Source organism: Phalacrocorax aristotelis, chromosome 1, assembly GCF_949628215.1.
Source record: "Phalacrocorax aristotelis chromosome 1, bGulAri2.1, whole genome shotgun sequence".
Lineage (NCBI taxonomy): Eukaryota > Metazoa > Chordata > Aves > Suliformes > Phalacrocoracidae > Phalacrocorax > Phalacrocorax aristotelis.
Window position 1 is genome coordinate 176,593,104 of NC_134276.1, and position 15,579 is coordinate 176,608,682.

At 43.3% G+C, this 15,579-nt stretch overlaps 1 protein-coding gene across 5 annotated transcripts in view; it reads left to right on the forward strand.

Annotated features, from left to right (window-relative positions):
• Positions 1–5,899: 5,899 nt before the first annotated feature.
• The window catches only part of NAP1L1 (nucleosome assembly protein 1 like 1), a 31,580-nt gene continuing 21,900 nt past the window's right edge, over positions 5,900–15,579 (forward strand). For 2 of the 5 annotated variants that reach the window (XM_075080776.1, XM_075080777.1), the window contains exon 1: positions 7,408–7,569. Coding sequence is in view for 2 of the 5 variants with exons in the window: in XM_075080774.1 (XP_074936875.1) it covers positions 6,245–6,340 (96 nt within the window). In the remaining 3 variants the exon portion in view is untranslated. Of the gene's footprint in view, positions 6,031–6,078; positions 6,341–7,407; positions 7,570–15,579 lie in introns of those variants that run through there. The other 3 variants (XM_075080773.1, XM_075080774.1, XM_075080775.1) reach the window with 3 other exon arrangements.

The following is a 15,579-nucleotide window of genomic DNA, read 5'->3' on the forward strand; positions in this document are numbered from 1 at the left end:
ATCCCTGTTTTGACATTCTTCAGACAGCCTTTGCTATGCAGCTGATCAGTCCTTGAACGCCAGCCACCTGAAGTGCTGTGTTTTGAACTATGATTTTGAGACACTAAGTTATATAAAACCTTTTTTTTTTTTTTTTTTCTGACTGAAGTTAGGTAGTTGTAGTTCTTTCTACCCATATTCTGCTCCGCTACATGCTGCCAAGGCACCTGCCTTCAGGCAAAAGTGTTGTCCATATTGCTGAAAAAAACCAAAGCTTTAGAAAAACAAATTGAGAAGAATCGGTAGTCTGTATCTGTGCCTGTGCTTATTGAAGGTTCACTGTCTTCTGAGAAATCAGGCAGCAAAGGACCTAGCTCTCCTGTGCTAGGTCATACTCCGACCAGAGCTGCTGAGAATCTTTATTAGAAGGGCAAGGTCAGAGATTAAATTGGCAATTGCCAATTCATTGAAAATTAAATTGCTCGTAAGGAATGGTTAGTCTTAGCAAACATTTCATCTCAAAAAGAGCATGGGATAAAAAGCTCTACAATTGTCAGGGTTTCATAATAAAATGGAAGATTTGGGCTTTATCATGATTTTTAATGGCAAAATTAAAATCAATGCTAATGAAGACACAGTGAAGTGATTAAAATAATAATAAAAACCCCAAAACAATTGCAGATTGTCTAACTGGAATGTTTGGATTTGCTCCACCTGTGATTTTTTGGGGGGAAAAGAGGAGGGAGGGATTACAGTCCATGAGAATGGGTTATTGTCTCTTCCTCCCTGTTTGGGATGCTATGTTTTCACATGGCTCAGAACCATTCCCTGCCCAGTTCTGGGGCTGTATATATTCCCTGTCCCTGCTGGGGGTGCTACTGCAGGCATTTTTACCAAGAACAGGGAGTTCTGGCAGTGGCTAGTACACCCTGCTACAGTAAAAAACCCAAATGAAATCAAACCAAACTCCAAACCATGAAACCTGTAAAGGTCAAAGAACAAGAAGAGTTTAAGGGCGTGAGCTTTCTCCTTGCGTGTATAATATAACTATGAGAAAGCTGGGCAGCCTTGAGGTGATACATTACTTACGTCCTTATGAGACCTTGACTATAAATATCAAATTTCATGGCATTTTATTTGATCATGTGAAGTGACCAATAATAATAGAAACAAGGACCCCTCTGTGTATAATTTTACTGTTGTGTTAGAGCTGGATACATTAGGACCAACCACAGGCACTACAAGAGATACAGCTTCTTCTATTTAATGTCTTTTTTCTTATGACTTAATTAATTTATATGCATTATAAAAAGATTTGTTCTAATGTAAAAATTTAATAATTTATCAGTTTCCACATACAGCTTCTTTAAAAAGTCTATTCTACAGTGATACTTCAGTAAGCAGGTTTTTTTTCTCTCAGAATTATTTCATAGCAAGCACAATATTTTACAAAAACCCCCGCAGTGAGTTCCAGCCCCCAGCAATGACCCTAAAAAACACCAAGTGCACCATACTTGGGGTTTTAACTTCTGTGCTACCTCTGAAGTACTTGCACATCCATTTCGTCATCAATTTCAATACACCTGTATCATTTACTTTTTTCCCTAGTTATCACTCCACACTGCGTCCCCATCTTCTTCATCTCTTCCCTAGGTTTTGGTTTTGGTTTTTTTATGTCACTTTTGATTTATAACTTCTGTATCTATGAGCAATCCCTATAATGTAAGGCAAGAGTCACGATTTATTCCCTGGAGAGTTAAAAATATTGAGAAATGAAAGACATTAACAGTGTATTATGTCAAAAAGTGTATAATCACATTTCAGCATTTCATTTTTTCAAACCGTGTCATTTTCCTTTGTCTTTTATTATAGCATCTCAAAGGTTACACACACCATATTTCTTTAGTTTGCTTCTACCCCTGTCTGCAAATGTGTTCCCCAAGGGAAAATTTGCTCTTGTTTCACAAAAGCAGGAGCAAGTACAAAACAGAAATCTGTGAGAGGTGTTCATTCAGCTCTACACGGGATTTGCATGATTTGCCATGTGATAGTTCAGCAGAACTTTCTATGCTGCCTGTGGCACAGTTTATAAACTATGACTTGCTTTCTGGGATGATGTACTTTCCTTTAGAAACAAGTAGTTCCTCAAAAAGTAAACAATATGTGGAATAACTAACAACAGCTCTGCGCTGTATCATTTATTGGCTAGCCACATAATTTGGAATAATCATTCAGTAAGAGTTGAAAGAATTGCTTTTTGCCACAAGAAAGCAATTCAGTCTTTTAGAAGGAATACTCTGGATTCACTGTTTTAATTGTGCACTGGTAAACCTAGTACTTCCACACAGGATTTCATCGCAGTTTGAAACTGTTCTGAGGAAAAAGCATCTCTTTGTGGCACTTGGGGAACTTTGGGGTTTTTACTTTGTAAATAGTTCAGCGAGGGTGTTCTCAGTTTCGGTGACTGATGATAACTTCCATGGTGATTGTAACTCAGCCGGCTACCACAGGCAGAAGCAGACAAGGGGCACTCATCTTCCCTCGTTGTAACTCAGTGCTCGCAGGAGGAGCACTGCCAACAGATTTTAGGAGAAGGTAACCTTGGGCAATCAGTACTTTGGAAAACAGTCAAGGGTGAGCTGATCTGAAATCAGCTATGATCAGAAGAGAATGTGTGGTCATGGCTTTTTGTAATTTCAGGTTTGCAGTGCCGAGCAGGTCCTGGGTCCTGTAAAACTGAGCCTTTGGTAGGTACCAAGCACGCCTAGTACTCTGGAGGGGTGTCTAGGTGTTCGTGTAATCAGATCCAGGCCCGTACTAAGGACCTTTTGCATTTTTCTATTAGTACAAAAGGGACTGAAAGCAGCTTAAATGTTCAATGAATCACCTGCCGCAAAGGAGTTCTTGATCCAAAGTAAGCACGCCAAGCTCCATGGCCAACATATTTTCCTAAGCTAAAGCCCTGTCACTTTAGCTTATCTGTAGCCTGAATACAGCTCAAGCACGCAGGACGCATGCTGTGCTTAGGAAGATTGAGCCTGGATGTGAGCGCCAAACTCATTTGTTGCAACAGCCTGTTACAGAAATACTGACTTAGCCTTCCGCAACAGCTTCAGTGCTTGACATTCTTCTGGCCCCTCCATGTACAAACCTAAGCCTGTGCTCCAGCCCTGAGTGTCCTCATGGCCTTGGCCTGGAGAAAGCCCCCACCTGACCCTCTCCCTGTAGCCAGTGTGCAAGTCAGTCCTGCATGCTCTGGGGGATAGGACTTGAAAGCGAGCACAGCTGATAAGGCCTATGCACCCAAGGGAGAGGTCAGATTCCCTGATATTTAATAGCTCCATGAGTAAGATACAGCTAGCATGCGAGGAACACGGTTCAAACTCTTCTTCCTCTGATTTGAAGCAGCAATTGGACCTCAAGTCACCATCTGCAGGAGGCTTGTCCCAGCATCTGTGCCACAGAGCAGTTCTCCTGGTGCCTCTTACCAAAGCTCTTCCAGCTTGGAGAAAACGCTGAGCCTCTGCGCATTCAGTGACTACACCTGCATGTTTCTTACACACACATTTTACGGCTTTCAAAAAATATTCAAGATCTAATATTTTGAAAAATAACATGTGTTCATGAGGAAAATATACCTGTGCCAGTATCTAATCTGTTCTCAGGTGATTTGGTTCCCATTATTAATAAAATGGTGTTAGTCTGACTTCCTGTGCAATGGCAAGGCAGTACTCCAACTATCCAGCCAGACTGCAACTAGAAGTTGCAGAGCATGCTCTAAAGCATGGGAAACACATAGAACAATGAAAATTCAAAGGAAAAAAAAAAAAAAGGGCCATTAAAACTCAAGTACAGGTTTAATTTCAACTCAAGTCTAACTTCAAAGTTTCTTTAGTCTGATTGTCACGACTGCACAAATGTTGGGATAAGTTGAATCATTTTGACAGCAAAACAACTCAAACTGGAAAGCTTGCATGTACGTACAATTCAGGTACTGTAAGAAATAGGCTTGTCTTTTCCTCTTTCCATACAGGTGTGATGGCAGGTGCCATGTGGAAGCAGGACTGGTTCCGTACACCGTCTCCCTTGTCCCTTCCTACTTAGTTGTTCACAGAAACTGCTTTTTACTGAAAAATGTTTCCGTAACTGTTGTTCTTCAAAAACTGCTACAGAGCCCTAGTATAAGGACTTGGGTTTTATTTTGTCTCATGAGAAGGGGTTGACTTACCTGACAGATGCAAAACCCCTGAAAGACAGCTGTGAATTTTGGATTAAAAGGCATTTCCCTCCAGTCTAGAGGTACTTTTCCAGCTTAGACCTGCTTAGATTTGTCCCCATGCCTTGGCTCCTGCTGTTGACCAGATTACTCTCTACTCCATACTGCTGGCTTCCTCACATCTCATTTCTTCTGTACATTGCTCCTCTGCAGGGGTCACTGGGTCCCACCTCAGGGTTCTGCATGTCATGAGGTGGCAGGTCTCAGAAAGACAAGCAAGGCTAGCTGCCGCCTCGTGATTCACTTGTTTACAGATGATTGCCACTTTAGCTGACTGAATAAAGGGAACGCATGCAATAGCATGTAATTGGTGTTGCAATAAATACCAATTGACTGCTCATTTTTATCAAATGCCTTCTGAACACCTCTGCTCTCTTCATATTTCCAAGCACTGGACACCTTGGGAAAATGAAAAATTAGCAGCTAGTACAATTTTAAACTCTGAGGGTTGCAAGCGGGCTGCAGGTATTTTCATTTTAGAATCACGTAATATCTCCATCCCTGTTTCTCCCTGTGCAACCTTTTGCCTGGATCCTTCTTTTCCCTCCTCCTACTTTTGCAGTTTCGAGCTATTTTAAATTGCATATTATAAAGAGGCCTACCTCCCCAAATTCAATGTGCTGCCTTAAGTTCTAACCATAAACTTCTGTCTTGTAGATGGGATTTCTTTACCACAAAGACATCAGCTTTTGGGGGCTGAGATTTTACTGCCATACACTGGACCAAAACTGGTGTGGCACTGTACAGCGAGGAAGGGGATCCTTTATCTTTTGCTTGTCCTTAACATAGAGTGCGCTGCAGATACTAGGCAGATCCACCACTTTTTCTTCCTCTTTTGGTTTCTGCTGTCATTTCCATTATTTAAATAGCTACTTTTAGACTGCAGATTTCTTTAGACAAGTAGGTGCAAGAATTTAGTAAAATGTGGAGAAGACATATTAAATATCTGGTACGCGATATATCCTCAGTTAACAGCTCTTACGCCATCACACCATGTGTCTATCCATCCCACCTGCCTCTAATGATGTTTGAAAACATTTGAAATCCAGCCAAAAGGAGCTAAAAGTCACAAAGCATCTACATTTCTGTAAGTTGAGTGGAGATCACAGGTATCTTCTCCGAGTGCGCCCCACGCTATTACTCAGGACCACGTGCATGGGAGAGAAGCCCTAGGAAGGAGTCAGTTTTAGGAAAAGGCTTCGCTTGGAGCTTGCAGTCAGGCATGAGAGACATTTGTAGGAAACCAGGCTCCTTTGGTCTCTGGCAGGCACGTACTGCAGGTTGAAATGGGAGGGTTGAAGCTGCTGTGGCCTCTGGCTCTCCGTCTTGGCCAAGGCAGGAACGATCGAAACTGATGAAACAGCATTTGAACGACCACGGTTTTTGGCCTGGTCTTTTAAGGTAAGCTGGTGCCGACTGTAGTTTTGCAGTACCTGTAGCCTTTGTGAACAGCGTTTGCCTGTTTGAGTAAGCCTGTACCTACTTGACAGACTGCAGCTGTTTTTGCGCTGGTGCCTTCCGAAACCCACCGTTTCGGGTGTAAAGCAGCACTGAAGGCGTCGGGGTAGCGTTACGCCCGGACTCCGGGGCAGGCCCACCCTCCCGGCGTGGGGGGAAGTGCTTCCCGCGCCATGCCGTCGTCCCCCGGCCGCCACAGCTCAGCCCAGGCCGGGCCGGGCGCCCGGTGGGTTTGCGGGCAGGGTGACGCCCGGGCGTGGGGCACCGGCGACGCCTCTCCCCTGGGGCCCGCGGCGGGGACAGGCAATCGGCCCGGGGTACGTGAGGGGACACACGTCCTGGGGGGGGGGTGACACGCCCGGCGTGGCGGCGTGAAGGGCGCGCGCCGGGCAGGCGCCAACGGCCGCGGCCAACGGCCGGCGCGCGCCCGAGGCGGGCGGTGCAAGCGAGAGCGCGCGTGCGTTGCCAGGAGACGTGGGGCGCGCGGGGGAGGGGGAAGGAGGGGGGGTTACGTCGTGACGTTAATTCTATATGAGCGCGAGCGGCGGGAGCTCGGGTCTTTTTTACCGCCAGCCGCGCGGCGCCTCCTCCTCGCTCCTGAGTCACCGCCGGTCCCGGCCCGCGCAGGTACCGGGCGGGGCCCCGCGCCCCCCCTTCCCCGCGCCGCCTCCCCCGGGGATGCGGGGTGGTGGTGGGTGAGCGGGCGGGGGGCGCTGGGCCACCGCTCCCGCGCCGAGGGGGTGGGGGGGCGCGGGTGGCGGCCGGGCCTATCGGGGCGCCGGGGCGCGGGGGGCCGGCGGTGCCCGCAGCCGCTACCTGGCGGGGCGGCTCGCCCGGGCCCTCGGCGGGGAGCACTGCCCGCTTCCCACATACGCACGCCCCGGCCCGGCCCGTCTGGCCGCAGCGCCCCGCGGAGGGGCCGGGCCGCGCTAGGCCGGGCCGCGCTGCGCTGCTCGGGCCGGCGCTGGGGGGAGGCGGGTCCGCCCAGCAACACGTGGGGACGGAGCGGGGCTGGTGGGGCGGGCTGGGGGTGGGGGCGGCGGGGCCGGAAAGCGTCGCGGGGAGGAGCGGCGGGGTGCGGGTGTCTGTCTGTATGTGTGTGCCCCGGCGGGAGGGGGCTGGGGGCTGGGTGCTGGGCAGACAGGGCCGGCGGCGGGGCGGGCGGGCAGCGGATGCGCACATGGCGGGGGGGGGGGGGGGAGGCACGGCACCGTGGCCTTGTGCTGCCTCCCGCGCCTTGTCCTCCCTCCCGTGCGGGGAGCCGCGGCCGGGGCGTGCTGTGCTGCTCGCTGCTGGCAGGGGGACCCAGAGACTCAGCCGGGGGGACGGGCGGCCCGTGCTTCCTGCCTCAGGAAAGAGCGTTTTCCAGTTTGCTGGAGTTCAACATGTCGCTTCTCCGGGTGCCTGCTCGCTGGTGTCGCCCAGAACCAGGCCTTTGCTTTCCTCCTGACGGCAGATGTGTCCGTTGTCCGCAGTAGCGGACACGGGGTGCCTGAGGTCTGTCACCGAGGAAGACTAAGAAACTACCTGAAAGATCTAGCAACTACAGTTGGAAGTGTTGGCTTGTGTTTAGCATTCATACATATTTATCTGCATACAAAATGTATTCTGTCCGCTCCATATTGGATATTAGGGGACTTACACTGCCAGTAGTTGTGAGGTTTTAATACCAAACCTTCCCCATTTGCTTGCAGAAGAAAACACAAACCTTTCTTCAAGTGACTGTAGTACAACAATAATAAAGCAGCATCTTCCACGGTTTATCTCCAAGCATGTTGCAGTTTTGTGCATGTCCATTTGTGTTTGAGGCCGTGTGGTGATACACTTGCATTCCAAGTTTAACTCCTTTGAGGAAGGTAAGGGAAGCAGGCACTGGGAGTGCAAGGTATGACAAACACTTTGCTCCCCCCCTCCACTGGGATTTTAATATCTGCTCGTGGATGTAATGTTAATCAGATGGGAGACAGTACCTGATTATTTTCATTGCAACCATGAAATAAAACTTAAGAGGTAAGGCCTAAGGCTGTGTACAGCTGAAGGTAGTTTCGGACAAAAATGCTCATAGCCTTCCTGTTGTGCCCATTTTGCATTGGTACACTCTTTAGAGAATGAGAAAAGTGCTGTACTTGGATTGAAGCAAGCTGAATGGCTTCCAGTCTCTTGTAAACGCAGAAGTTATCTTAATTCTTAGGGCAAAATAGAATTTGAAATCTACATACACTGAAACTTGAGTGACTTGGATGCCTCTGGAAAATGTGCCACACCTCCAACACTTTGACTAAGTGGCTTAGGCCACTCGGGCTTCAGGTACCTGAAACCTTGGTATAAGTGCTTAGAATAGGCCATTGATACCTGAACTTCTGTTTGTGTGGCCCCCTTACTCCTGTCAGAGTGGTATATATTAGCAATCTCCCTCCACTTTTTCTATATTTTGTGACAGGTCTTGCATATAGTGTGTTCTGGTTTCTGAGGACAGAGGATTGTAGAATGAGTGTCTTGTGTACAAGTGGTACATCTGGTGTTTTTCAGAGCCCCTGGACCTTCTCTGACATTCACAGGACCAGGAAGCGAGTGTTGGGACTGCTGGAAGTGCACAGAAGTACTGTGCTGCATCTCTGCAGCCAGCCCAGTGTTACAGGAACTGTCAGAAGCACTGGACCTGCTGTAGCGGGCTGTGCGTACAGTGCAGTAGTGCTCTTGCCATCCTTGTGCTTCATCTAGCCCCTACATCACTTAAAAACTGTTTCTGGGAGGAGGCAGGGGACTTGGTATGGTCATCTGCTTACTGTGCACTCTGGAAACGGGTGGTCTGGTTTTCTTCTTAGCTTCTTGCATAACTGGCAATGAACATGTGTGTACAAGTGAAGATGAAAGCAAGGCATTGTGGGTATGTGTTAGGGAGCTTTTTAACAGGGTTTTCACAACCCTGAGTGAGACCTGAGTCTTCCAGGCTGAGACTGTGTTCTTTAGAGAACTAAAGATCTTCAAGAAAACTTTGGCTTACTGTACCATCAGTCACATTGGTATAAATATGTTTATTCACTTAGCTCCTAAAGGTTAAAGTAATTGTAACATGGAGAACTTAACTCATTGTGGCAGAGATTATAATCCTTCGGGGAATAAAACACCTTGAAGATGTGAATTTCAGTAGTGAAAAATCTCAGGGGAAATAAGACAAGCATCTTCTGTTTTGAATTCTTGATCAAATCCTTTGGCAAAAGCCGTTTCGGTACCAGTAGACCAGTGGGTGTAATAACCATATCTATGGTATCTATACCTTTTTGTTAATATGGTTGTAAACCGATTCATCTTCAGCTTCTTGTGACATAGCTAGAAACACTCTGTATCTCAGACTAAAGGTCCCATTCTTGTTTCTTTGGAAACTTCAGGAATTGGACAGTTTGGAGAAAATGGAGGTGTAGGTGTTCTTTAAATGCCTGTGGGTTTTTTTTTTCATTTGTAAATACCTGCAGTGGAACTTCAGCTCTGGGTTTTCCCATGGACTGCTAGTGCTTTCGTATTTGTGTGGTACTAGTAGGCATTTATACAGGAGATAGTACTTTGCAGAGAGAGACCAGACTTCTTAATGTCAGTTGTATTTTACTAGAGCTGAGGAGTCTCCTGAGTTAGCTTCTGGTCAGGGTGACTGCATTCCATCTAACTTCTCATTAGGAAGCCATCTAGTAAATAACATAGCAGAACAGTGTTGTACAACTGGTGTTTAATCTGAGAAACGGTTGTGATGATGGATTTAATGCTTATAAGTCAGTTTTCATTTGTAAATTACTTTGAGCTCAAAAGTGATTATAATTAAAGTTAATTCAATCTAGCTGATCCTCACTCAGCTCAGAGGTTAGTGCAGTTCCTCATCACCTAACTTTGTTAATCTGGAGAGTGGGTCTGGTGTCATAATGTATTTGTCTAGAAAACCAGACGTGCCTGGAAGGCATCACAGGAGTTGCTTAGGGATTCATTTGATGATCTCTGAAAAATTAAGCGATTTAGAAACAATGCATGAGGTTTTTGAGGACTTCCTACACTCAACAAAGATAAAGCAAAGGGAAGAATCTTAATTACAGACATGGCCTCGTGTATTTAGTGGTAACTTTTACCTTAAGTTTTCAGGAAGACTACATATGTCGTGGACTAAAACTTCAGTTGCTTTCCTGAAAGAAAAGGAGACTTTGCTAATTTACTTTTGATACTTTATATTTAGTTTTAAAATATAAATAAAGATGTGAAGTAATTTATGTTCTCCCTAGAGATTAATCTTTTTAATGAATTTATGTATTACCAGAACATAACCTGCATCTTAACTACTGTCAAAGGTTAGACTGGAGATCTTTGCTAAATGGAAGGATGTTTAAATTTTAGTATAGGCAAATAGAGGGTGCATTTGGGGGCTGAATGTGTGCTTAAATGTACATCTGCACAGAAATAATGTACAATGGTGATGCCTCAGTTTAAAGCTTAACTTGTGGTGATGAGCAGGGACTTGCACATCACCTGATCTTTGTAGACTTTAGAACAAAATACTACTACTTCATCCTTAGTAACTTTTTATGATCAAAATGTGAAAGCAACTTTTTAGATATAACTTCAGTTTCTGGATGTACCTGTATCCATGTGGTGTTCAGCTGCTTATTTGGCATTTATTTAAAAAAAGAAAAATACCACCACCACCCCCCAAACCATAACCAAACCCAACAACAAAGCAACCCTCACTCAAAACCTAGGATATATTAGAATTATTATAATTTAAGTGTTGAAAATTCTGGTTAAGGGTTTGGACTAAGTGGGTACCTGAGTGGTGCAAGCCCCCAGGCTTCCAAGACCCAAGTTAGAATCATAAATGCTTGTTGTCTTTTCTGACCATCTGCAGTAAGATTAATTCAGTCAATTGCTTTCTCTGGGTGTTTAATATGGGATGTTTAAAAGGAGAGGCAGTTCATTCACATTTCTTGAGGGATGACTGGCCATTGAGGGAAGGTTTCCTTTTAGTTCTGGCTCTAGTTAAAAACCTGGCTTAAACATTTGAAAGGTTAATGGTGGGGGGGTGTGGGGCACAGGAGGGGATGTGAAATAAAACCATTAATTGTCTACATCCAAACCAATTTTAAATTGGTTATTTTTGAACTTCCTTTTAACTTTGGTATTTTTGTGTTGGTTCTCATTGTACACCTCTCAAATGCTCTTGTCTCAGACTTAAACTGCTCCTTTCCTCAGGTATTCATGTTGGTAGGTCCTGAACTGATCTATTTCCTCTTTCACAATGTTCAGCAGTGAATACAGTATTTTTATTAAGGATGCATCACTGAAGTGTAAAATGATCTTATTTTGCATTGTGTGTTTTAGTCATCATGCATTCGTTTCAGACCTTTCAGACCTTAACTACTTCTGCATGTTGAGTAGAAGTCTTCAGTGGGCTGCCTGCCATTATACCTCTTTGCACAGAAATTTTTTGATGTTGTGAATTCTAAATTAGCTTGAATTGCTGCTTTTAGTATATGTTACTTTAGATTTTAGTGCTATTTATTTTGCCTTATTTGGATCACCCTTTCAAGCAGTTCTTAATTCTGTGATACTCCAGTTTTGGAAACTTCACCCATCTTGACTTTGGATAGTTAAGTAGGAGCTGGTGTAAGTTCTTCATTCTGTTCCTTGTGTGTGCAAGGCAGCATCATCAGAAACACACTCACTGTTTTTGAACTGGTGGGATCTTCATGATATGACATCTTGATTCTTTTATCACCCTCTTTGTTGTTATAGAGGTATCAGGCATGTTTACTGGTGCCAAAAGTGTGATTGAGTGAAATTCACAAGAAAATGTTCAGGAAGATCGCTTTGTAAATAAGGCTTAGGTTCCTTGGTGCAAGTTCTTCTCCACAGATTTATATGTTTACAAATGCTTTTTAAACTCTGCACCTGTATTCATTTGAAAGTGACTTACTGAAACCATAACCATGTATATACTACTGTTGGGTCTCACTAGCAGTTGTTAACATCTTACCACTAACAGCCTCCAAAAACATGTCAAAGTTAGATTATTGTTGCGTTCTTTTTTTAGCAAATGCTAGCTTGTTAGTCAAAAACTGGATGTTTTTAAGGTTTGCAGTTCAGTAATGGGCTTTGTTTCCATGAGAAAAATATTGAACTGAAGCTAGTGAAAAAGTTGCTAAATATATTTTAGGAAGTTCAGTGGCTTCTTGGGGAGTAAATGAATTTCAGATATTGCATTCATCAGAAGTTCCAGCAAAAACAACACTTTTGAAACTTGTACATGTTTTTCAGTGGTGGTTTTTTTTACCTTTTCAGATAAGGATGTTTAGATGTTTTTTTAAGTCAAATTGGATTAGAACTTTAATGCTGCAGCATGTGAGTCTTGCAGATAGCAGTGTAACTGCCAATATGGTTGTGTTTGATTGTGTGGCAATCTCGGTAGTCAACTGACACTCTCCTTCCGTTGATGTGGCAGTACGAGTTGATCTTTGAAACTGTTAAAATGCACCCTGCTACCTGAAGTACTTTGTTAAAACACAATTTTTGTGTTACTTTGATGCTTTTTAACAAACTGAATGCTTGTACCAACATGAACTGTATGGAGGAATACTCTCTTGGGAAGTTTTACATATCTTTTTATATATGACGATTTTGATTTCAGCCTTACAGGATGGCTGCTCTTTTCTCATTATCAGTGATGGAAAGGAGAAACTGCAACAAACTATACTGATTAGTTTGTTTAAAGAAAAAATCCTTATTTAGGTTTGTCAGATTTGAATTTAAACTTCTGGATTACTTTTCTAATAATGAAAGATTGTTCTAAATAGAAATCAGTAGGTTTTCGGCTACAGAATCTTGGCATCCAGAACAAAGGCCACATTGTGTGTTAATTACTCTGGTTTTTAGAGCATGATCAGGGAGCTCAGATCAGTAGTAGAGACACATATGCAGATATAATTCAGTCTTGATTTTAAATTGTAATTCTGTAGTCCACTTCCTTCTCCTAATGGAGACTCTTTTTTGCTGCAGGAGTGAACAAGCAGTACCTGAAATTCAATCAAAATGCTACAAAAATAGAGGATTTCAGTATTTGTTAAATGAACCTTCATTTTCTGATTTAAAAATTAGTTAAGGGGAAGGCTCTAAAAAGTGTTTCCACATGAATGAAAGCAAGCCCTGCAGTTACTAGTAACTGAGTTATATGAAATGATCACTGTTTTGTTTTGAAGAATTTGAGTTTTTCCCATCATGTCACTGGCATTCTCATGCAAGTTGCAGAGCACTTTAAAGTTGAAATGTGGGAAGTCTGTGATGTCATGCCGTAACGTGTTGTGCAGAGGTCTGCAAGCACGAGTGGAATAGTTGCATTGGCAAATGGCTGAGTTGGTGCCTTTATCGCAGGAGTTTTTAGGAAAAGCAAAAAATACCACTTGAAGGGGAGAGAGCAGACAGTTTTAATTAACTGTGTTGTGTTACTTGGGTCAGCATTATCATGATTTAGTGTTTTACTCTCTACAGCCAGATTCTGAATTTTGCCATGTTATCACAAGGTAAGATGCTGTAGTGTACAGTTTCACAGTAACTTCAAATTTGCCTAACCTAACTCATTATTCATGAGTTCTTATAAAAGGTACTTCCCTGTAGTGGCCTCCATCTCTTGACCCTGCTGTTGCTCGTGCAACTGCAGGTCTAGCCCTGTACAGAGAAATACCTAGCCCTTTTATTATAACTTTACAGATTTTCAGATGTTGCTGAGGAAAGAAGAGGGTAATGCATAGCTAAGGAAGAAGCACGTTAAGCTTTTGCAGTGGCATTTGCCAGTTATATTCATTTTAGCTGACTGGAAGATCGTTCAGCAGGGAAACTTGGTGTTCCCTTTATGAAGGGGGCATATCTCCCTTGTGGTGCTGATGTGCGTCCCATCTTGGTCAGTTTTGCACTTGCACATAGCTAAAAGTTGAGTATGTTTTGTGAAGCACTGCAACTCATCTGAATTTCTTATCCTTCTCTGCTTGGTCCAGAAGCCATTACTCAAGCTTCTGCTAAAGATTCCTATATATTGCCATGCCAGTTAGCATTTCTGCTGGTGACTGGATGTCTTTTGGATGTAGTGGATGAGTTGGTGCTTGCACAATAAATTGGAACAAAACAGGTTACTTCAAGGGTCAGTGGCACCTTGTGTTACCGTATCAAGGAACCTGGATTCCTCACTTCCATTGACCGTTAGCTCCTTAGTCTCTTTATCAGACCTTGATAGCTGTTACATTAGTCCTGTGTTGTTTATTATCTCATACTCTTGTTTTCTGTGCCTGTATTTAGGCAATCATAATTATCTACTCTAGATTTTAAAATCTAAATTAGTTTTGTCATTTTTTTGCTCTCCTACGTTAACAGTCAAATCTTTTGTTAACAGAAAACTTTGAGGCACTAATAAAAGTGCTTCTCTGGAGAGTTCAGCTCTGATAATGTCTTGCATCAAATAGATGTGACATCTTGATGTTCTAGCATAGGATTACCTGGCTTGTGTAATTTAGATTTTTTTCGTTGACCTTCAGCTTTCCTAAGAAGGCATGTTTTTCCATAATATGAAGGATAGAATCTGTTTGTAATATGTTGCTTATCTGCCATGGTAATGATAGGTGCAGTATCCCCTTGTTTCATGACCAATTTCCGTGCTAATGGTAATAGATGTTTCATGAATTTGATCACACAAGTAAAAAGGGAGCACTTGGTCTTCTGCTTGATTCCCTTTAGAAATGGCATTTTAAAAATCTGTTACTCAATTGCTTCTTTCTGAAGAGGAGCTAAATGCTCTTTCCTAGTTACTACTGAACTGTGTGATCTTTTCTCATGTAACAATTTTCCTACCTGGTGGTTGGTGCCATAGCTTCTACTAATAGTCGTGAAATGATTGATATGTTTTTTAAGTCTTAGTACCAAAAAACTTTAAGTGTCTAACTCTGCGTCATGTACTGTGTGCTTTTTAAACATTTCATCCAGTTCTGATGCTGATGTGAGTGAAACTGCACTTGCACGAACATTTCAACTCTTTAAAGTTACAAACCTCTTAGTGGTTTAAGAAAACTACCTGAAACAATTATTTTGAACATTTACAGTCAAACAGCATCTCATGATGGATCTCTACGCTACTACTTTAAATTTTGTTTCTTCTTTTTGATGCTGATTATGTAAAGAAAAATGTTACAAGTTGCCCTTTTGGAATGCAAGGCAAGGTCATAAATTTGAAGTAACTTTCAGTGAATATAATCCTCTTGAGTTTTCCAGTCTGTAGGGAGAGTTGAACTTAGCTGGTATGATGTCATTTGTCTGGCACCTTTGCTTTCTGCATGCGTTGCAAATAGCAGTTTACAGGACTTAATCCTGATTTTTTTTTTATATGACTAGCTGTATTCTAGCTGGACCACTCTTTTCTTCACTGACATATGACTTAGTCCTCTTAGTTTATCTTATGTTGCAGTTTCTTAATCCACATAGGGCTCATTTGTTTTAGATATTTTCTGTTACTGTATTGCTTTCAGTTGCCCAAGGCTTGCCAGAGACAGAAAGAGGCTGATACGCTGTTCTATGGACAGGCTGACTTATTTGCCGTGCTCTGCATTACTGACTACTGAGGAAATTAGTTTGGGCAAAAAGGTAGATTTCTCTTAAAAATGAGAGTAAACAAGGCTTGGGTGTAGCTTGGGTTCAGTAGCTTCAAAAAGCCTATTTGTGTCCCTTGAACTACTTGAGAAATTTCTTCCACTTGCTGTTGCAGGCTAATTGTGTGAGCAATTCCTGTAGAGAAGGGGAAGCCATGTTTCCTGAAAGGGAGGGAATGGGTACAGTATCCACAGAAATGCTGAACA